The 24,026-nt window shown below is 47.1% G+C and overlaps 1 protein-coding gene across 2 annotated transcripts in view; it reads right to left on the bottom strand.

Moving 5' to 3' along the window:
• Positions 1-255: 255 nt before the first annotated feature.
• Drep4 (DNA fragmentation factor-related protein 4) overlaps positions 256-24,026 on the bottom strand; it is a 59,004-nt gene continuing 35,233 nt past the window's right edge. The window contains exons 2-7 of one of the 2 annotated variants that reach the window (XM_076307254.1): positions 15,053-15,265; positions 11,954-12,055; positions 8,465-8,594; positions 8,026-8,237; positions 5,275-5,888; positions 256-4,802 (exon numbers count right to left, since the gene is read on the bottom strand). In XM_076307254.1, coding sequence (XP_076163369.1) covers positions 4,646-4,802; positions 5,275-5,888; positions 8,026-8,237; positions 8,465-8,594; positions 11,954-12,055; positions 15,053-15,106 — 1,269 coding nt within the window. In that variant the 5' untranslated portion in view covers positions 15,107-15,265 and the 3' untranslated portion in view covers positions 256-4,645. Of the gene's footprint in view, positions 4,803-5,274; positions 5,889-8,025; positions 8,251-8,315; positions 8,388-8,464; positions 8,595-11,953; positions 12,056-15,052; positions 15,266-24,026 lie in introns of those variants that run through there. The other variant, XM_076307255.1, reaches the window with a different exon arrangement.

Raw genomic sequence — 24,026 nt, 5'->3', positions numbered from 1 at the left:
CTTCAACGAAACGTATAAATTATACAAGCGTAAACAGGTTTACGACGAACCGTAAAGATAAACTTAACGATCGGTCGTTTAAATTGCGCGCGCGACAGATTGGGCGCGAACCAGCTTTCCTTCGACGTTGTAAAATTCGACGTCGAAGAACCAAGGTTTCAACGATATCGAGCAATCGACCGAACGCGATCAATCGTTGCATCGTTCGCAGGGGGGGATCAACGTGGGATGGAACGAAAGAAATTACGACGTGTCTCTCTCTTCTCGCTTGCTCTCTTTTCTCCCGCTCACTCGTACCTAAAATATATATTTGCCTAAAGTAGAGCTACACAGTCGTTTTACATTGAAAAATAACTATGCTTACACGTAGCCTACGAGGAAGTATTGCACTTTTATGCAGTTGCATCATGCCGCGCCGCGGGGATTCTTTGGACGCGCGATTTCACAAAAATATTCCTCTTTGTCTTTTTTTTTTCGAATCTATCACGATGCTAGCAGGTATCCTTCGATGTCGTCGTTCTCCGACGCGACGAGTAAGTTCTCTCTCTTTCTCTCTCTCTCTCTCTCTCTCTCGCGGTCGATCGCGCAACACATACACACGTCCGATTTTATTTTTCGACTCGCGCGATCAACTTTTGATTTCACGCCAATTGTAGAATAGCTGAAACGTACAACGGATAATCAAAGTGGCGGCTAGCCGTATAGGTTTAAAGTAACTCGAAGCTGTGCAGAAATCGATACGTTCTACGTTCGTCCGCGAAACTTTACCGATGGAACCGTTGGCAAGGACCTCGCGAACGAATACCTCTGCTGATAAAACTGGGATTTCTCGTAGAGCGCGCATCGACGAACGATACTGGCGCGCGAAACACGATTCTCGCCTCGATCTCGCGAGAAGCTCGCGACTTCGCGATCGATCGTAACGCTCGTGACGCGCCGGTATTTTCATCGAGGCTCAAAGTTCGCTGAATACGGTGACGCAAGATTTTTCTCAAGAGTTGCTTCGTGCACGACGATCTTCGACACATCTTCCGTAGCAATGCGTACGTAGGTGATATTTCGTCGGTAATCCCTCGATAGAGAAGCCACGTTTAATAGCGGTCGGGAATTTCAAAACCGCTCGGTCGAGATACAAAGAGATCCCGCGTGTAACGATGAAACGCTTCTCGATGTAAACTGAGAACTTTTATATTTTCCATTCCGTCTTCGTAAAAGTATCGTCGACGGACTCGCGACGAAAGGGCGACCGAACGCGACCGCGTTCGTACCATTTTTACTAATACGTACTCGAAAGTTCTTCGAGAACGATTCGTACAATGTATGAGTGAAAACAGTCCGAATAAGGCCCAGTTTGGTCTCGGTTTTATCGCTAGAATCTCGTTAAGATGCAACAAGAAATAGAAAAGATGATCGTTCGCCTCGGTGCTGTCGCATCTACACGCGTGCAGCATCGCTTCGTAGCTCTGTAATACCGACGCTGCACCGAGATACGAAAGGTCGATTCCAGGAACAAATTCGTCACCGTTCCTCCTTAAAGAGACCTACGCGGACCCGACGATGTGCCTTTTATGCGAGGGATTACCGCAGAATTCACGCTCGCTCCTCTCTGCGTTCTTTTCAGCGTAATTCGTGGCCACCGCATTGAATAATCGTCGATCTTTTAAGCAAGAAACGGGCACGCGATGCAGTTAACGTTACGAATTTCAGTCGGCGTCGATACGCGCAAGCATAATCGAACTGAACGTCGCATGCTCAACCGAACTTCTACGAGAGCTCTTTCGAACGAGTCATTCGTTGCTCGGGAGACAACGCCGAGATCCTGGTGACTACGAAGTCGCAGCTACGCGATTCCTTTGCTTTGTTTTCGCGAAAAAACGCTTCTTAAAAATTTGTCTCCGATTGGAACAGAATCAACTGGAACGCGCGAGGTCACTTCTTTGATTGTAAATCGCGTCGGCGACCATCGTGGAGCGATTAAACGTTGAGTAAGGTAATTCTCGATTTCAAGATGCAATTGTGTCCTCTGATTCAAATTGCACGATCGTTCCCACGGAGAGAGAAACTTCAAATTTATATATTCCTTTCGTCGTACTATCGTCTTCGCGACAGTGTTATCGATATATTATTCAGGTTCTCCCGATAAAAACGAGTACAAACACGAGCATATTCGGATTATTTTTAACTACGTGTAAAATCGAACATCCCTGAATTTCGCAAGTGCGCGCGCCTTCGAGCAAGCTCGTGTTTGGATTCATTTTCATTGGGCTCGTTTCGAAGCTTCGCCGATACGTCGATAATACTCTCGTAAAGTTCTGCTAAAAAGAAATCGAACAGTTCCGAGAACAAATTCTCGAACACGAGGCAGCCAATGAACCGAACTTTTTGCTTCGAAATCGAGAATTACCGTGTACGGTGGGGATAGCCCCTCGGTGACCTTGATCGGCCAGTTGATTTCGTTCCGCTCCTAGTGTCCCCTGCTGCCTAATCGCACGCGTTCAATCGAGTGTACAAAGAGCGGAGCTCCCAGCTGTCGCTATTCGAGCCACTAGAAGGAAGAACCACCGATGAGACGCCATAATCGGTCGTCATAAGGTGCGCACAGTGTTACTCTTTCGCGTCGCTCGACGACGCACCCGAATCGCGAGCGTCTCGTCCAAAAACGCCCTAAAATTCATCAACCGTAATATTCCTCCACCGTCGTCATTTGTCTTCATCGTCGATGGTAATCCAGGTTTTATAAAAAGTGAGTCGAATTGGCGACGGCTCGATCCGTGGCGGCGCGTTACTCGAGCGAGTAGCGAGGCGCGTCGCGACGGAGCGAGCGCGGACCAATCGAAATCATATCAAAAGGAGAATTATCAAAAAGACACCGTTCGAATCGAGTCCTTCCGTCAGATATTCTCTATGTCGGAAGAAGCACCACTTCGGGTATATCGCAGAAGTCTCTAAAACGTCGTATAATTTCTTTGTATATATATATAGGTGTATATATCTCTGTATATATTGATCGTTCGTATGTCCTTAAACGCAGGATGCGACGGTTGTCTCGTTACGAGTCGACCGTTGGGTAACTGAACGAAATATTGAAAGACTCGTCGTTCGAATACCATACTACGTTGGAAACGGAAATAATTGGATCGTGTACCGAACACGATCGCCGTTATGGTCTCGATATAAATAACGAATATTCAACTTCTCTCGCACGGTGAGTATATATACACTCGATAACCCACCACGACCAATAGTTTCTATCTCGAACGTAGTACGTCGCCTACAAATTACCTCGACCGACGAGATTTCCGTCTCCCGTAGTTTCTATTATCGCGCGTGTCTTTTCTAACAATAGCCCGCACGTAAGACCAACGAATCGAAAACCGACGATACCGTGTCGATGAAGTCTATATAGATATTTCCCTTCGGAATTTTCTTTCAACGTTCGTTCGATACTCCAATGTGTATCTTGCCCGCGTAGCTTTCCTCGAATCGACGCAAACGCGCTCGCGAATTTCTTAACGAAGACTCGTTCGCAAACCCTTAAACCCTTCTACTGTCAACAACGAAATCGCAATGTTCCTCGAACAGCGTTGCTCGGTCGGTCGATTCGTAACAAGACCCATCCGAGTCACCTTGCACGCGTATGCGTGTACGTGTGTATATACGTCTTTTCTAAATTCAATAACGAATATGTATATGTATATATTTATGTATATATGTATATATCAGAACTTTGGTTTAGTCTTCGGTCGACCAGTCGGATCAAAAATACTCGAAAGATACTCGACTCTACGGAGTACACTTTCTAAAGATAAACACTAACCCGTCCTAAAGTCAGGCCGTCGTCGGGTTCAGCCTCGGACCGGCCATTTTGTTGTTCGTTCAATGAAACGAGCAACAATCCTTTCGGCGAGCTTTCACGGCTCGCCGCGATAAACTCTCTTAAATCCGCGATCATTCCGTTGCGCCAAACCCTGTACACCAGATTCGGGTTTCCACCCCTTTGGGGTAATCGGTTTTCGTCCCGAAGAAGAAGAAACGCGTCGGACTGTGGTTTTTTTTCTTGTTTTTTTTTTTTGTTTTTTTTTCATTTGTAACAACGATCGGACAAACGCTGCTGTTTAAAAATACGTCGAAAAACTTGTCGCGTGGACGTCCCGTTTAGTCTTTGCCCTCGCGCGGCGATCTTGCTTACCGGCCGAGTGGAAAGCGACGATACGAGTATCGTTCGTTGGTGCAACGAAAATGAAAAAATTTGTGCACGGATTACTCTACGGTTCGTTGGTGGTGAAGCTTGTGCTCGAAGAGTGTTGGAACGTAGACACCGACTATCGTGAACATTCAGCGATATAGATTACGAATAGAAAATTACGACATTTCGAACGCGCAAGAAAGACGGGTATCGTCGATCCTCGATGGAAAGAGACCAGGTCGATCTCGCGATCGGTATTGCTTGATACTATGTGGCGCAACGGAATAACTGCCGGATGCGACATTAACAAACGTTTAAATCTATAAACTATCCAACAGTGTTTACAAGGTAGGTACGTTCTCGTACGAAGAGATACATTTACGTTCAGAGGTTGCTCTACGGTGTTACGTATTTTGAAGTAGATCCTTCGTTCGGTACCCCGTACGCGATTCCGTCTAATTATTTGTGCGAGCCCTTGTCGTGACACACGATGTGAACCAGCCTCAAGTTCTTCGATGTGAACAGATTGTCGTAAAATTCGAGGATGTCCTCCTCGCTGATAGTTTCAGCCGATAGTTTCAGAAGCTGGGGCACCAACATCCTGGACCTCTCGATTCTAAAGATCGGGAACGAACGTTAATAAAATGTCAGTACCTTGCGTAAAACTATTTTCTCTTCGATATTAACCGGTCGAAACCACCGTTAAAATTTGAAGACGGTTTATTTAGACCATAAAACGAAAACTCTCAAGCTTTACCAACCGGTAGCGGTCGAACGTCTTGTACATTTCACCGATTACTCGATCGCAAATACGAGACACCGGTTCCGTCACGGTTTAGACAATTGCGCAGGAATCTATGAGCTTTCTTTTACGCCTCTGGAAACGTGAAACCAAACGTTTGAACGTTGCTACTATATCGCTCGCTTCCTGTTATTACAGAGTAATAAATCACCGGTAAGTATCAGCGGCAAAAAAGCCGATTAATAAGCTACCGGTCGCTAAACGCTGGCGGCAAAAGGCCGATTAATAGGCTACCGATCGGTAAAGTGATATATTCTAGAGGGAAAAAAAATAAAAAAATTCTCACTTGTGGTCGAAATTCCACGTGGAGAACAGGATCAATTCCTCTCTCGACCTGTACGGGTTGATCCTGTGCCTCTGACCATAGGCGCAGACGTCCGCGTTCCAAACGCCGTCGCATCGAAATTCACCCTTAGGATCGCAAATCGCCACGCAGGATTCCCTTCGATTGGTTCGAATCCTGTAAGGACAACCGTCCTCCTCCTCTACCGGTTCTTTCTTCTCATCCTCGTCCTTCTCGGTCCTCGAGCGAACGTTCGAGTTTCTCTCGGTCGATTTCTTCGTCGGGCCGTCCACGCAGGATCGATCGCACGTCCCGAATAACCGGAAGTACGTGCTGTCGTCTAGTCGATTGAGCCGACACGGACAATGATCGTAACAGGTCGACGAGTCCGCCTCGTCGACGGACTCCGTCGAATGAATCTTCGCCCGACTCCTGTCGAAATAGTATCCAAAGTAGTGGTCCTCCTTCAGCTGCATCTTGAAGAAGGCGATCGCGCAGAGCAGCTGCTTCCTGGCACTGCGATCGTTCGCGAACGTGTCCGACGACTTGATCTGATCGATCGTTTTGTACAGGTATCCCCGTATCCTGTCCTGGCATCTGCGGTGCATGTACGCCTCCTGCGGGACGCGTGTTTCGTGAGTGCGGTCGGGTTCGATTCGGGGTTACGGGTTTAACGAACTGCGCGAGAGACCACGAGCGGAAAAAAAAAAAAAATAAAAAAGGAAAGAGAAAGAGTTTCGAGGTTTCGCGGTTTGTTTTTCCACGAGCCTCGATTCTCGAGTTTAAATTAACCTTTGTTCTCGGAGCGAACAGTTCCGCTCCACGAGTGGAGATCGTTCGAGGTCTCGGGTAAACAAGGTCGTCGCGAGTCGACGTGTATGGAAAATTTTTCGCGTTTGTTTCGCGTTTGGGATCGACGAGCATGGAAGAAAAAAAAATGGAACGAATACGGAGAAGCGTTACGGGAAAAACATCGATACGGCCCATTGCGATAAAAATTGTAACATCGTTGGCGCACCGCGCGTTTCATTCCTACCGAGGGTGAGTCGCTCGCGCGGATTCGTCGGCTGGAAAAAAATAAAATACCGAATATCGACGATATATAAATACGAATAGCTAATCGAAATGGGTCGATAGATTTCATTTCGAATGTAATTGGCGTGCAATCAGCGCGGAACGGGGCTATTGTTTTCGGCAAATCGCCAATAGAATTGCCTTCATTGTTCATTACAATGGCCCAAGTAGCAGCCCGATCGCTCGCGCGAGTTCATCGAGGATAATTTAAACCGATCTGGTTCCAATTTGTTCCCGTCGATGCGAAAGTAGTAAACAATCGAAATCCCGCCGAATCTCGTAATTCCACGAGGAGGGGGAGGAGTAGATGGAACGGTCCCAATGTCGATCACGGGAGAGAAAGAAGGTCAAAGGTGGATATCGGTGCGAAAGGGGAAGGTAGGCCGCGTATTTTACCAGGAAAGCTACCTAGCTGATCCTAGCCTTAGACTCGAGGATATTCGGTATTAGGAAGGGAGATATATCGAAGGGAAGGTCGAGCCCGTAGCTCGTGGAAAACAGGGATTTCCTGATGGCGATGAAAGGGATTCGGCCGGTGATCCAGAGGTATACGTTATATTTATCGTAGCTTTCGGATTGTGCGCAACATTATTCACGGCGGAGAAATTACGTCGCTTCTGGGAAACGATTTTATAAGGTAGGCCGCGTCGAGCGTTACGTCACGATTTTAATAAAACATCGTAGGTGGATGTTACGCGACCGTAACGTCTCGAACTGTAAATGGAAATGTAAATCTTGGCATTGAATCGGCAAAAAGTCGTAAAATGCAAATGGACGTAATTTCGCGCGCACGAATAAGATTCGGCCGAAAAAGTTTATCTCGAAATCGTTGCCAGAACCACCACCGACGGAGAACACCCTTTACGGTAGACGCTGTACGAACGATTGAACCGAGCAACGCGTGATAAAAATAGAGTCGCACGCGAACACGGGCCGCGCGGAGAGATAGCGATAACGATCCAATTAATTATTCCATGGAACCGTTGGACCAAGGGGTCGAGATTTCGAGCTGAAACTTGACGCGCGATAAATGGCAAGCTGGCGGAATTAAAGTGGAAGCGTTCTAACGTTAATTAGCCCGAGCGATATTGGACGTTGCAGGGCAGATCCGCTCTCGTTAAATTGCATTACGGTGTCGACCTTGAGTGCCTTATTACGCTACGCGCGCGAGTGATTCGCGATAGACGAGGTTCTCGGGGTACCGTCGTTCGTCGTCGAGAAACGTGCGAAAATTTCTTGCGCAACGATTCGGTCGGCCGATCGTAAAATTCGTTTCCCAAGTTGTCTTCGAAAGCGGTCCGATTCGAATCATTTTGCCCGTTTCTGTTAAACGATTGGAAAGTTGTCTACGCCGTTGGCTTTCAAGGTACGAACACTCGTACCTTGTTAATTGAGCTATCGAACGTAAGCTGTTACATACGCGTTAACCTTGTCCCGTGAGTAACCGTTAAACGATTAACGTCCGCCGATCGCGTTGCTCAACTGGAGCGATTTAATATTTCCTAATCTTAATAACAAATTTCAGAATGAAACGAAGCGTGAAACGAACCGCGGCGAGCTATCCTTAAGAAGCCGGTCGTCCTTTGCGCGCGACATTCTTACGCGATAAACGCGCACGCGAGCGAGTCGTAAAAATCTCTGACCACGCGAAAGCGATTCACTCGATGACGGAAGACTCACTTTTGTCGCGTAGTTGGTCTCCAAACCGCGGAACCACTCAGGATGCTCGTTCCTCGCGGTGAGCGCCGTCTTCGAATCGTCTTTGTTCAGCGCGCTATTTAGAACGGCGACCTTCGCCTTAAGGTTTTCCGTGAGGAACTCGGACGCCTTGTCGCCGGCAGCCAGGAAATCGATGTTGACGCGCCTCAAGGTATCGTACAGGAGGTCCGCGTCTGTAAGGAGAAGCTGTATTTCAGAGTGACGCTCGGAGGTCTCCTCCTCGGCCTTTCGCTGGGCAAATGTTTACGAACTGGCGATATTCGTTCCTCGAGGAGGAACCTTTGACACACGGAGCTCCGCGGAAACATCGTTCTTTTCCACGAAGCCGCTCGTTCCTTTTCAAGTTCGTACCACTCGCGAATCAAAGTTCGTCCATAACGACCAATACAGCCGTACTAACCGCTCAACACTTTCTCGCCGGGCTTTTGGACGATGAGAGTCGTCTGAGGTTCCAGCGTGTAGAAGTACTCTTCGTCGATCAACGATCCGTCCAGCAAGAAGACGTTGACTTCGGCGAGATCGTTCGTTACCTGAGGACACAAAAGAAACCTGCCAGCTCCGGATTCCACTCGTACGGGAGTGTAACTCGTCCATCGATTGAGAGTGGCTTCCGTGAAAAATAATACGGGAAATATCTCGACGGTCGTGCGATTGCCGAAAGGCAATTTATCGTTGTTTAATCCCGATCGTCCGTTCTCACCATTGAAAAGGAAAAATTGTTATCGAACGCGCGCGCGTACATACGTGTCCACGCGATCGAACGTATTTCGATGGAACTTTAAACTCGAGTTTCGTATTCTCGTTTCGAAAAATATTTTTTCGTCGGAGAGGATTGCGACGTCTCTGTTAATTTTTCAAATATTATCGTACGATCGTTCCGCGTAAGATCGTCGAACGTTTGTCGAGTGTACATCGATTCGCGCGACCGAAACGCGTCAAATATTTAGCAAAAACGGCAAATATTATCCGTTATCGACGATCTCGCGACTTCGATGTTTTATCGTTAAATACCGAATTTATTCGCTTCCATCGACGATCGCTGAAGTACGCTTTGAAAATTAATTTCTCGAAATTCGTGACACCGAACCTCGATAATAGTTTTTACACGGGATCCGTTTAAGGGAGACGAGTCACGATTCTGTTTCTAGCAATGGCGGACAAAATATACGGGATTTGCATTCGTTTAACGCGTGTGACGTTTGCCCACATTCGGGCGATAGCTTACGAGGCGTGGTTGCGAAGCGATAAATTTTCCGTTACAATCTCGACGAAGAATTGGCATTTTTTCGTCCGCGTTTTTGTTCCCCCGAAAATACCGTGGAAAATTGTTTACCCTCGAAGCAAAAGCTTGGAAATATTTGAATATTTTTCGGGGATGGTTCACAGATCCGAAGACCGGTAGAAAACAACCGAAAAGTCGAAACGTTTAAAGGAACGATCCAATTTCCAAACCTGTTGCCAAAAAATCGTGGCCGTTGTCCATTATTTCATCGTAAAAGAAATAACATGTAATCTTACCTAAATGTATAGACAATTCGGGCGCAGTTCGAAGTGTTCGGAAACTTTAAATTTCGTACAAATATTTATTTCGTTACTCAATTCCATTTAAAATTCAAATAAAAAGTTACATCGGCCGATTTTCGCATTCATCGCGCGCGTTAATTTTACCTAACCCATCCGTCGACAAAGGGGTGGAAAGTAACCTACTTTCTTTATCTCGAATTTCTCTATAAAAAATCGTTGGTTCGCTGTAACGACCGCGATCGATAGATCCGAGCAAACGATTTCCACTCGGTTTCTCGAAACCGACGAGGTCGTTGTAAAATAAAGTCTAACCGGAAACGATCCTCGAGTTCGAACGCGAGGGTACAGTTTGATCTCGGTGGAGCGCGCTCGGTTGCGTTCGGTGGTAACGTCGCGAGTCACACGCGTCTTGGAGAAACATCGCGTCTGACGGTGCGCGCACAACCGCAATCAATTGTTCGGAATCACGCTCGTGCGCCAGATACGGGTAAGAATCGTTGGAGCCGCGTGCGCGTAGGGGGTGAAATCGAAAAATCTTGGCTCCCCACGAGGGAGGGTTGGCCGCCGGTCTGGCTCTCGGTCCAGCGGACGGAGACGACCTTGACATTGAGGCTGCTCCTTGCCCGTGGCCCGGCTGGTTCGATAGAGCTACACGCTGCGGGCGAACACGAGCCGGCTCCAAGGTCGCTGCCGCAACCGGATTAACCTAGCCGCGAAACGCTCGCAGCTAACGCTTCGCGCAAACCTTAATCCTCTCCTTCGGCCGCCTTTCCGCTCGGTAATCGCTCGAGAGGACCCGTGCCGAGCCGTACCGCTTCCACTGTTCGCGATCGAGCATACCGCCCCGGGGAATCGCGGTCTTCCGACGTCTTCGGTTTCTCGATTCTTTTCCAACGCCTCGAGGTTCGAACTCGCGGCAAAAGTTCCTGCGGGGTTAAGTGCGATCCGCGCGAAAGTTGCTCGAGTGAGAGGGTCGCGATAAAACGCCGCGTTCTCGAAACGAGTGCACTCGGTTCCTCGCGAAACTCGATCCTCGTAATCGTATACTTCTCGCGACAGATTTCGACGCGTTCGCTCGACGTATCGGCCCGCACTCGCGAAACGTATCCAAAGATCTTTTGCAAGAACGTTCTCTCTCCTACTTCTCTGGGTTTTTTTTTTACGAATTTTTAACGTCCGGATAAGTTACTTGGCGAAACGCGATCCAGATGCGAGGATAAGGTAGTAGAAAGGATCTAGCGAATCGAAAGTCGCGACGAAGTTTCATCCTCGCGAATCGATGAATCTGCTATTACGATATCGCGCGAACCGCATCTGTTTCCAAAGTGTCCTCTCGGTCCTGTTTCGGCTCACGATCGCAATACGATACAGGGAACTATTCCTTCGTGTCCTGTGCTTTGTAATTACGAAGGGACCGAACTTCGACGTTCGAGTACCGCGGTGGTTTCTATTCGTCGTAGAAATTCCGTTCCTCGTCGTCGGTTTGTTTCGTAAACGAATTCCATTCGTTTCGCTCGATCCGTCCAACACATTCGGACGTCCGTCTGCTTTATTTTCCATTTCGATTAATATTCATTCGAGAGCGTCTCCTCTCGTTCGATTTTCGAACGAATTGCATCGAAGGATCGCTTTCAACGTTTCGCGGGTAACAATTTCCGCCGGGTTTCTCTCTTTTTGAATTTTATCTCCGATCGGCTCGGCTTTCGAAGCCAATTTTCGCTATCGATCGAGTCGACGTATTCGTCCGCGACTCGCAATTGTATTTTTTCTCCCATTGATTCCGGCGAACGAACCACCGGAGGTCGCGAAACGAAAAATCGCGGAACGGTACACGGTGAGATCGAACGTCGAGGATACTTTGGATTCGAGATAGGAACGATTCGAGACGGTTTCGCTTGGTCGCGGAACGGATGTTTTCATTTCGCTGGGAAGAAAAACAAACCCTCGTAGCGCCCCGAGCGGGCTTCGTAATCCGCGGTGACTGGTGAATGGAACCGGTCTCGCTCGTTCTTGACCAATTTCGCGTACGCGACGAGTTTGGCCTGTTTTAGGATCGCCCGGAACGAAATCCCGATACGAGAACGACGAGAACGACGAGAACGACGAGAACGACGAGAACGAAACGGCGGGGCGTTACGATTCTCCTGGTGGCGCTCTATGGATCAGCTGCGAGGCTTTTATGACCCAGTTTCAACCGGCAACTTTTATTATAACATGTAAAAGCGACGTCGAGCCGCGATACGGTTTTCATCCGACGCGAGCGAATCGCGGAGAAATACTTGGCACCGCTCTGTACCAACGGGCCAGGGGGGGATCGATCGATTAAGCAAACGCCGCGAGCGTCGATCGATTACTCGATACTCACGTTCAGTTTCGCGCAGGCTTTCCGTTTCAGCTCCTGGAGGCTCCTACAGGCGATGCCGAATTTCCGCGTGCGGTTCACGTCGGTGACTTTGTAACCTTTCAGCTGAAAAACGACAAGAGAATATATCGATCGAATCGTGTCCGCGCGTTAATTGCATCGAAAATCGATTACCATGGGTATAATAATTCGCGCGACGTCGTTGCTCGGCGAGATCGATTCGAAAGCGTATTTTTAACTTAGAACGAAGGAAAAAAATTGAAAAAATATCCACGTTGAACAGCTTTCGCGCGCGTCGTTACACGATTCGCGGCCAACAGCTGCTCGAATAAATTGCGCTTCGTTCCACGATTTATCGCTCGTCGTTTGCAAAAGACGTCCAATCTTGGATCCCTGCGTCGCGGCAATTGCACAATGCGAAAGTCGCTGAATTACGACAATTTCGATGCGATCGAGGGCGCGGAGAAATGTACCGCAACTGCTGTAATAGGCTGTCGAACGAGTCTCCATCGTGCAACAATCCGTTATACCGTCCCGCTATAAATAACTGCCAGACGCAATCGCGACAAATCGAATTCGTCGAATCGAATAAATTTCGTCCATTAGTCGGTCGCTCCGGTGACGTTCGCGAAAATCGAACAAACTAACGCGTGTACGCGGAACTTAACGCCCCCGGATTTACCATTCGACGAAACGCTCCGAGAGTATCTTTTGTCGATCGAACGAACGCGCCACGGACAGTTTCATTAACGCCGAACGAGCCGAACTTTTACACGGCGCAAATGGACCGGTGGAACGAAATCGTAGGGAACGACAACGTCGATCGAATGTCCTCGCTTCGGTCCGATTTCTACGATGTACGAGAAAGCAAGCGCGAACTAGGTTCCGGTCGTTGAGAAATTTCGAAGATTTTCGTTTCACGCGAGACCAAAGTTTACCGTATTTCCCAACGATCGATCACCGAGAACATTTTAATCGCGAGTTACTTTTAGTCAAAGTCGAAGTTCCGGTTTTCGGTGACCGTCGAAGATTGTTATTTCGAAGAAGCTTGCCAAAATCGTCCCTCGGACGTTCGAGATATCGTCCTCGTAAATTTCGTGGAACGATCCACGTAACCGCGGTCCGTGAAAGTAAATATTAGCAGGAACCGAGGCCGTGACACCGAACCGAAAACCCGAATTCCGTGTGATTCAAGATCAACCGTGGAGAAGGGGATTGGCTCGCGTCGACGAGGGGGCGAGCTCAACGAAGTCGAGGAAATTCCACTCCGGGTGATCGAGCAACGTCTCCCGTGTGACTCGATAAGCCCCGCGTCGCCGCCAATGGGATCGAACGAGGATTAGCGGACGCATAATTGGTCCGATAGTGTTCAAGGTCGTACGAGCGGATAACCGTGTGTCACGGTTTCTCCGATCGACCCACATAGCGCGCGACGACGTTCGATCGCGGTCAGCCGGAAATGCAAAAACACGGTGATCGAAAGTCATCGCGGTGTGTACCGGACGGAAACTTTGCCGACGAGGCGCAGCGAGAAGGATCCAACGAGAGAGATCGTGGAAAACCGTGAAACCGAACGAAGAACCAAGTTGAAACGACCGTTTGCGAAATATTTAACGAGAAATATCGTAAGATTACATCGCCACGGTAACGTTCCGCGACTTTAATGTTCCTTCGAGCGAGACGATAACTCGGTCGCTATGGTTGCAGTCTCCTAATTGCTCGGCTCAAGGTTCGAGTTTCCGTTTCGAAGGTTTTTGCGAGCAAGTGGACGCGTGCGACGAAGAATCGTCGAGAAGTCCCGAAGGGAGGATCGGAACGTTCCAGAACGAACGGATTTGCATTCGTCGACTCGAGGAGAACGTCTCGTTTCTCGTTGAAACTGAGAACACTCGGTGGAACGCTCGCTCGCGAAATCGGGACATTGTTCTCGGCAATTACGAACCCTCGTTATTCGAGTTTTTATCTCGATTTCGTTGCGAGTTATTATATCGCGTTTTTGCCAACGAGATCGTTCGATCGACATCGCGAACTCGGCGAGGGCCAACCACGCGCGAAACGTCTTCCGGTTCCTCGTTCGTAAACGAATTCTCGTCAAAATCAGCCAGTCGACACGCTTCGCGTAATTCTTTCGCGAGCCGCGCATACGCGTGTTACGACCTAGGAAAACACTCGCGCAATTAGTCGTTCCCTTTTTTCTTTTTTTTTTTGCTTCTCGCGAGCCTCTCCGCGTCGGTACTCTGGAAAATAGTCGCTGAAAACTCGGTTGATTTTCCACGCTGAAAGGTTGCTCGAAGTACGAGTAGATCTCCCGGCTGGACGCGTCGAACGATTCGATCGAGGTGCTCGATTATGGTCGCCGGGTCGCTCGATCGATCGCTCCGAGATTAGACGCTCGATTTTTACACAAATTCCGTTATCGCGAGCAGACGTCCTTATTCGACGATCGCTTCGTTATCTCAATAACGGGCGACTCTTCCAGCTGGTAATTCGAATACGCGGAATTGTCGTTGGAGTAAAGATTTGCACGGATTCGAACGGTGTTTCGCGCGATTCTATCTCGTTCGAGTCTCTATTCGGCATCGACCGTGAAAGAGCAAAATCGTAAATAATCGTCGACGGACTGATCGGATCGTTTCGACGGAAGAATTTAACGAACGATGTGCGCGAGCGAAAACGCGATTCGCGAATAAAAATAAATTTTGAATAAGTTCCGATCGGACCGGACTCTAATCGGTACCGGAAAGCGTCAACGAAAAATACCTTTCGAACGGTCGTCGATGGGCCAACCCGATTGCTTCAAATGGAGTAAAGAACAAGATACATTCGTATAAATTTCGACAAAGTAAAGGATCGCGTTGGAAAAATCTAATACCGGAAAATTTGATTTTGGAACGGTCGCGTGTCCGGATCGAAGATGCGATTGTTCGTCCACGTTGTTCGTTTTCGAACGGCGTCGATACGATCCCAGCAACCGTGTTCCGTACCGCGCGCAACAATGTTCACATCGGTGCTCGTTCGCGCGTTCGTTACGGATAGTCACGCGACGCGAGAACAAAGCGAGAACAATAGATGCATCCGCGTCGGGTGTGTTTCTTTGTTTACCTCGGTTCTGGCCGGTGTCTCGGTCAGCCGTCGAATGCAGGCGATCAGCGACATGGTGGGTGGCGGTGGGACCGTGGGTCCTTGGGGCCGAGCGGCGTCTCGAGGCCCTCAACGCCAGTGGGCCCGGGAAAGAGTAGCAAAGGGGGACCGACGGTCGACGTCGTGGAACAGCTGGCTGCGCACCACGTATCCCGACCTCTTCTTTCTCCGACCCTGACAGTGGTACGCTTATCGGTCAGCGGACGAAGGGGGGACACGACGCGAACGTCGCGAGCGGACTGGAAGAGCAGGGACCACGGCCCGCGGAATAGAAGAGGAGAGGAGAGAGAGAGAGAGAGAGAGAGAGAGAGAGAGCGAGAAACTGAGCAAGAGGGAGAGAGGTTCTCGTGCAGCGAACCAAGGCGAAGGAAACCGACAACGCGCCGGACCACCGGAGAAAACCAGGAAGCCAACGAAGCAACTGTTGCCGCCGCGACGAACCGAAACCGCGCGCGTGTGCGTTTTACTCGACCGCGACCCGACGCGACGCGACGCGACGCCCGTGACCAACCGTGCGCGTTTAGGGACAAGGACGCGAGAGAGAAATAAAAGGGTACGCGGAGAGAAGAAAGAGCGACCACTACCGTCGTCAAATCGCGGGGAAGGAATGACGCGACGCTCCGAGACGAGCCTCGAACCGGAGAATGCACCGGGAAATGCGCCTGCGAGCTGCCAGCCAATCCTCCGACGATCCTCCGCCTAGATGGCACCACCGCGCGGTCGCACTGCCGCATTACCACTTCTCGAACACCCCGTGCTCGCTAGCTCTCGCCCGCTCGCCCGCTCGCCCGCTCGCCCGCTCGCCCGCTCGCCCGGCCTCGCCTTCTCCGTTTTACGAATACCAACGGACCGAAGGGAACTGCGCGAATCGAACGCGATACTTCCTACGCGGATAGGAAGCATTTTCGTACGCGCCGAGACGCGAACGTGGGCGACCCGATCGTTCGAGAAACGTTCTACGGTGGCACCAGTAACGTTCCGTCGGGGCAACAACGCTCGCCCTTGCTTTTTCAGCGAGCGATACAGTAACGTAGCGGCTACGGTTCCAATTTTCACGACCTTGTGAATTTTTTTCTTTTTTCTTCTTTTTTTTTTTTTGCGTTTCTCGCGCACCACCGAATCTTTTCCACGCGGAACATGAGATACTCCGACCGTTTCTTTCGCGGTAATTAATTACTTTTTTATGGAGATTGTTACTTTGCAGTCGTTTGAAAAATTTCTACCATAGAACGCACTTCGACGGTGACGTATCTTTTGAGTTTCGTTTCCACGCAAAGTTGCAATATTGAAACGCGATTACGAAAGTATATTTCGTGTGTGATTTTAAACGGAGCGTAAGGAGAAAAATAATTCTACCGAGACGAGGGTCTCGAGAATCCCGAGACCGCACGATTGGGAAACCGATACCGTAGTCACTGGATTATTGTTTCGTTTGAAAACTGGTAGGCGCGGTGTCCTTAAAGAGAAACGCAATCTTTCCGATTTCGAGAAATCGAAACATTCCTGTTGAATATTCCGTATCGTTTCGTTTTAGGGCCCGAGGGGCGATGTTCCAATCTTAAGGTACCATCGAAGGTTGAACTACTCCCGAACGATTGGCTAGCAACAGAGGTTAAACGCTGCGAAGCTTCGTTAAAATGTAAACGTCACGCTTCGTATCGTTTCTTCGCGAGACAAAACCGTGTAAACTGAAATACCACCCTTAACGCCCAACCGTCGAGGTATTGAACACAAAACCTATTCATTCGTGTTTCCGTTATAATTTCTCGTTCGTGCAGCTCGAGCAGCAATTTTTTCATCGATGTTTCTTTCGTCGTTACGCTGCCTTCGTTCGCTCCGAATTCCACGTAAATGTTCTCCGGAGCTTTGCGGAGTGGTTGTATTCGAAGCTTTTAAATTTATTCGAGAATCGCGTTTCTTACAATTTCTCGAAGCTTTCTCTTTCGATTTAAATAGAAAACTGTGTCCAAAGAATACGAACCTTCCTCGCATCGTTGCCACTGAAAAACTCGCGGAAAGGAGCGCGCTGTGAAAAAAAAGGTTCATCGAATTTTTAGGTATTACGTTGAAAACGAAACACCGGGTACAGAGTAAATACGAGCACGACTATTTCTCCATTGGTAAACTCTCGGTATACCCCGACTCTAAAAGCTCTCGTTAACCGCTCTGAATACTATACTCCCTATACTTCTCCCTCGCGATATCCTGACCACCCTTAGGACCACTCGACTCGTCCAGCAACGCGTACGAACGCCCACACTCGCAGCCGTCACTTAGCCACTCTGACGTACTCGGCTGTTCGTCAAATCCTTGTTCCCGAACAATTCCAACCACGCTTCCTTGCACACAAACGTTTGTATCGGCTCATCGACGTTGCACTCGATTGCCAATTTCGTCACCTTCGGTCGTTTTGGACCCCCCCTGGTACGTATTACGATATCGCGATAAATACGGTCGATGAAATACACGATCCTGTTTTTAACTCGAATTTATCGTTCGTTGGTCGCACAAAGACACGGTCAACGAGGCTCGCGTTTTCGAAAACGCAATTACGCGCGCTCTCGTAATCGTGCTACGTTGCAATAATTGCACTTCTGGCGGTGCACTTATCCTATCGTCTCGTATCTGCTAAGTTTGTTTTTTTTTTCTTTTTTTCTTCGCGATAATTACTTTCTACGCTTGCGAAACGATACGCACCCGTCGAAACAAGTACGATAAAAATAAGGACGAAAGATGGTAAAATCGAGTACACGTTCGGTGCGAAGGCCAGATGCAACTGTGTACCGTTGCACCTAACGTTGAACGAACGAATACAAAATTAAATATTATTACTGTATCGACTCATAGTTCGGCTTGTCTCTTGTTCGTGAATCGTGCATTTCGATCGTACCTGTGTAAGTAAAAAATACGAATACAAGCCATTGGACAGTGCGAGCGGAATTACGGAATTAAATTTTCTTTTAGAGTTTCGAAAAGAAACTGTTGACCCAGAAAAAAATGTAAGACACGATGAACGCTGTTGGACAATCTTTGCGTAGGGTCTACACGGTTGTTTTGTCGCTCGCAGTGTGCGACGTTAGGCGAGAAAGGGGATATCTTTCAAGTGTTTTGGACCGAGCGAGTTTTTAAAAATTCCAATACTTCGGTGCAGTGGATACGGTTATTAAAAACTTTGATTACGAACATCGAGTGAAGTTTACGTTGTTCGTTTGATTTATTTCACCTTCGGTTTAATAGTCGGATCACCACCTCGCGTTACACTTTAACCTTGCTGCTTTCGAAGGCTACGCTGGCTATTCTCGAGCTTGCGTTATGAATGCTATCTAGGGCGCACAATGTACCGATTCGTGCGGAAAAATTATGCGATACTACCCCTGCTCGATTCCAGATTTTATCAAAGTCACGTTCAACGTCAAAAGAGCCCCGTGGTGCGCCTGTCTCGGTTTATTTTCGCTAAATACTTCGTTCCGTCGAGAAACTTTTTCCATACGACTTTCAAATAGTCGATCCGTGGCTGTTGCGTTGGAATTTCAAACATCGAACCTTGAAATCTAGTTCCCTTTTAACGTGCACCGGTAGCACGGAATTCAGCGACAATATTCGTTTATTGGATGTACTTGTAAATTTAATTCAAATTGGAGGAATAACTCCGCGACCGGAGTTACGGTTAACGTAGGAACGTAAATGTAAACAACCGCGGGCAACGTTGATCGCAAGAACAACGTTGGACAATTCAATTACGATAAGCGTAATAACGTTCAATTCGAGGGAAAAACGTATACACGGTCGTTTGTGTTTCCTTCGTTGTTCGAAGCTTTCGTCCGGACATAAATGTTACTCGCTTTCGAATGGGTTTGAACTTTACAAATGCTTGCCTTAATGCGACGATTAATAATCTCCTCTCTCGGTGATCTTATCGAGTTAAAATAAAAGAAATGTCATCGGTGGAAAATTCTCCACAAGCGGTAGATGATTTCGAGGATACCTTCTTTTTGTCGATGATGTATCGCATATGCAAATTGTTTCGAAACTCGTTTATTTTTAAACGTGAGAAAAATTCAAGGGCCAGGTCCCCGATTGTTATCATTAATCGATGCAGATGCGTCGATCTTCGATCACGATTGTCTATTCATCGATACGTGAGATATGCGCGATAAAGGTAAAAAGTCACGTGGAAGGTTTTCTATACTAGTATTCTACGTTCTACGTTCTACGTTCCGTTGGTCGCGTTCCCCTTCTACCCCGTTCTACGAGTCACGCCTCGTGACAAGAGGTAAGTTTCGTTATCTGTCGCGGATCGACATTTCAGGGTGGACTTGAATTCGTCGCGGCGCGTATTGTCGCGAATTGCGCGCGACAAAAAATCGGCGCGCTCGAGACGGAAAGGTCTTCGAGGCGCGGTTCCGAAGGACTCGCCGGGTATACGCTGCAAATACGGAAACCTGTACCCGCTCTCTCCCTCGATGGAGCGCCGTGAAAACGGATGTAATCGATGATACGTAATTTGTCGTAATTGCGTAATTGAATGGATGCCCCGCGGGGGAATTGTGTCCCGAGTTGCAACGCAACGGAACAGCCGCGCTTTCAAGTACGCGCGAATCTTTCGTCCTTTCGATGATTACGGAGAACGTAATACGAGCGTCGCGTGCGCGCGCGGTGATTTCTGTTTTTATATCTTTAAGGAGACGCTCTGGTAATTTTCGAGCACCGCATCCCCGATGCTTCGTTTCTCGATACCGAGGTATCGGTCTTGCGAACTCAATTTTAATATTTATCGGCCTCGTAACGAATTCAATTAATTGACTAAATATATTCGTTTTATAATTGGCTAAATGAATTCGATCTAAACAATCGTTCCTCGATGAATACATTTAACAACGAGAACGGTATGTAATTTACGATCGGTTAAAGTGTAATGAAAGTTTTGGAAAATTTCCTGTACTTGTAATTTTATACACATCGTAAGTTACGCTACTTTCATTGTCAAGTTTCTTTTCGTAGATATTGTTAAATGTATATCCTATTTTATCTGGACAATTATTATTTTGACCGTTTGATTCGTTTTATTTACGTAAAACGTTTACGCAATTGATAAAGAATTCTTCTCGGTGTTAATGAATATTAAAATCGCGACAATGTCGAATATTGGCGAGCAAAAAAATACTATTTATTTGAATTCTATAAAGTCTCACTCGTTCAATGTAATAATATACACTCGGATAAATATTAATTTATCCACTGTTATGAATTAATCGCGTGCGGTCTGTTGAGAAACTAGGTAGAACTGCCACATGCAAGAAGCAAGAACAATCTGGAAACGTAGACGATCAATAATGATCATTCCATCCTGACGTACAATAACGGCCAATTTGGAAAATATAATTTCGAGAATAAACGCGTTTAAACGTTTGCACGCGTTGACAATATATTTACGATATCGCCTGTTAATTCACTGTTCCTGCTCTATAAAGGACACCGTCGTCCACGAAAAGTTCATATAAACCTGTTTCTTCGAATGTATTATACGAGCTATTGTCGCTAGTATCGACTCGTTGAGTCGTCGTTTCTCTCGCCTTCGAACGCGTATCTCGTTTTTTAGTTGGTAAATATGTATTCTCGATTTGAATAAAAGCCATTATTACAGAGGCATTAAATTGTTAACGAAAATTTGCTTTTCATTGTTTCCTTTCCGAATTGTAAATATTCCGGTCGATATTAATGATTTAAGTTTCCAATTTTCTAGACAGACGTGCAATATATCTCGATCTATTGTTTCAGCGTTTTGTAAATTATTCCATCCGTGCCTATGGTAATATTCTTACGGTAATAATTTCTTTGGACTTTTAAATTCCGATGTTACGTTTCAAGGAAACACGTTACAAATATTTCTTCTCGTTAGGAGGAAATGTCGTATAAAACAAATCGATCTCTTTATCCCGTCGAATGAGAATACCCCCTTAAGCAGCCCGTACAAGCGGAGGTTTACAGCTGGCTTTCCAGCGTGTTCTGTTGACCGTCTTTCTCGCGAGTCTTTTAAACGAGAAAGACGGTCGATTAAACCCGCGTTAAAGCTTCCCATAAACCTCCGCGGTGTACGGCCCGCTTAACTGCGACGAGAGAACAGATTTAACGACGAGCCGACCTAACGAGCTTCGTGAATCTACAAATATCCAAGATTTTATATTCCTGTGTACCAAACGGCATTGGGTATTCTACGACTGAATTAATTTTTCTAAAAATTCCGACGAAAAGTCATATTTCCCGCGAGTATAAATTCGAAGGAAGTTTGAGGAAAAAATATTCCGACGCGGCAAGGCTGGTAACCCAACCGGACGATTACGAGGTTGCAACGTGTTATAATGCTTATCGTGAAATAGATCTCGTAAACTGCCAGCTCCTGTCGATACGACCGAACGTCGGTGAAATATTTTGCGTTTCTCCGTTTACGAAGTTTCCATAAAATCTGTGCCTCGTATTTCACACGTGTCCTTTATCGATCACAGTTTTCATTTCCATTTCAACTACGTATCAGCGAGGTCGAGGTAATCAAGCTAACACTGTTTCAGCTACGCGTCCCGTCGCGTCGCGTCGCATCGCCTACGTATTTCTACATATTCCGCAGACATTGCATAATTAAGGTGCTATTATTACTATTATTAAGAACGGTAAACCATCGGTTCGCATTCGTCGCGCCTAGGAGCATTCCCAAGAGTTTCAGCTCCCGCGAGATTCAGTCGTTTCGTTTCCCAAGGAAGCGTCGTCCCCTTATTGAAAGCCTAATGGTCGCGACTGATTATTACGCGCGCGTTCGAAGCGGAGGAATCACCTTGTGTTCGATTCCTCTGCGAAGCATCGTCTCAGTCGGCCTGGTAGCTCATTGTTAGCGTCCGCGAGTCACGCAATTAGGGATCATTAGGGTAATAAATGGCGTCAGTCGCGAGATGGGCGGTCGGTCGTACGTGCAGCTTTTCCAGACGATTGACGATCGAAGAGGTCCCTTTGTTTCGATGTTCGCGTGCTCGGCAGGTGCTACACGATCGACGATATTTCGACGAATCGTCGCTGTCGTACACGCGATTTCACATTCTCCGTCTAGCGACCGGACGAGTCTAACGACCTACTCAACCTCGCTCGTTTGACTATTTATCGTACGTCATTCGTGTAAATTCCGATAAATCTTTCGCAAAGCGGCGGTTCCTAGCCTGGCGAGAGTCTCTTCCAGTCGACCAGCGAAACATAGTGCTGTTACGTGTCCGCTCGAAACTATTGCATATCGAATCCATTATCCCGCGTGTACCCTCCCAAATGTTTGCGTCCTTCGTCCGTATTCGAACCTTCACTCGCGCGCCAACCGACTTCACGTTTGCTGGAACGATCGGTTTCGACGACGACCGACTCTTTTACATCGTTTTATTTTTCGACCGTGCTTCGAAGGTTTCGATGTTCCATATATTTAATCGATACCGTTCTCGCGTAATTCTTCGCAATTTCTCACGCGACAAACTGGTTTCGTCCTTCTCCGTTTAAAGAGAACACCACCTTTTCGGGGAAAAGGAATGCTCGTATTTGGGAATTCTTTCGACAATACCGTACAAAGGTTCCGCACGCGTATCAAAAGTATATATTTTTGTAAAAAAGAAAAAGAAATGTTACCGTATGTAGAAAATATTAGCATCCTCGTACCACGCTACAGAAATTTCCTAGAAAGTGGTGTTCTTTCTTAATAGAAATGAAAAGTTCAAGGAAGCGTCAGCTCTTCAAAGGCCGTGTTTACGGATCCTTGGTTTTGGAAGAGTTTATTCTGTAATTTAAATATTTGTTACTTGCGTACACGGTATGATAATTTCTAGCAGCCAGTTTTTTCCTTTTAAATTCAATACTTTGGTAATTATTAATTTCGGTACTTTACGTTTCTCGCGTCGATACTGTAGCTCCGATTGTATCGGAAGAGATTCCGAATGAATCGTCGTCGGAGCTCGGACAAGTTCGATCTTCTAGGTTACTCGTTCGATAAATATTAGATCTTGAATTATTAGAGAATGTAACGTATCGGGACGAACGAGTCAAAATCGAATCGTACGATCGAATAAAGATCGCTGCACGTTGATTTTATCCATTGTTCTTTATTCGAACAATAATATTGCCTATTTCTTATTGTCGTGTTACTAGAGCACTGTTTACGAAACGTCGAATGAATAGATCGGATGTAGAAAGAAAGTTGCTCATCGACCGGACGTGCAGCAGGTTTTCTCAACAATCTTGCGACTGGTACGTTCAAATTGAATTGTAAATAGCTCTCTATTTATAATTGAACCAATTTCCGGCAATAAACAGAGATTTCCGTCTCTGTTGTTCGCATTGACGACGAGTTTCTGTCTCAGGGTAGGGTCGCGTCTCTCAATTAGGTGAAAGAAATTCACACGACGAACGTTCATCGTTCGAACGAGGCTACACACGTGTCACTGTTGTGGCATCACTATTTTGAACGAAGAAAAGAGTTCACTGCTTTGACTTTTAGCTCGCGCGGTATCATTGACGCGATATCGCGAAACAAAGAAGTGGAAGCTGTCCCGTTTTCCTTGGACGTTTCAGAGTTATCCGGTTTCTTCCTGAAACGACAAACAAAGCCTAATTAAAAAGTTTCGTATACCAACGGAAGGAAATAAAGGCAACATCGTATCACCGTAAAAGATAAAGTTTCGAACTATCGCTGGTTCGGTTTGTTCGTAACTTTTGTAACGACGGTAAACATCGAGGGACGATTCGCCCATGGAATCGTTAATAAAACTGATACGGAACCATCGCGATGTCGGAAGATTAATAAATAATTGTGCATCGAGAAAAACAATCAATTTATCGGTGTCACACTCGTCTCGCTCGAACCGACTCGTTCCGGCACTCGATCGATTAAAATTGACAACTACTTTTACATCGT

Source organism: Ptiloglossa arizonensis, chromosome 3, assembly GCF_051014685.1.
Source record: "Ptiloglossa arizonensis isolate GNS036 chromosome 3, iyPtiAriz1_principal, whole genome shotgun sequence".
NCBI lineage: Eukaryota > Metazoa > Arthropoda > Insecta > Hymenoptera > Colletidae > Ptiloglossa > Ptiloglossa arizonensis.
This window is presented reverse-complemented; position numbering and strand designations above follow the sequence as displayed.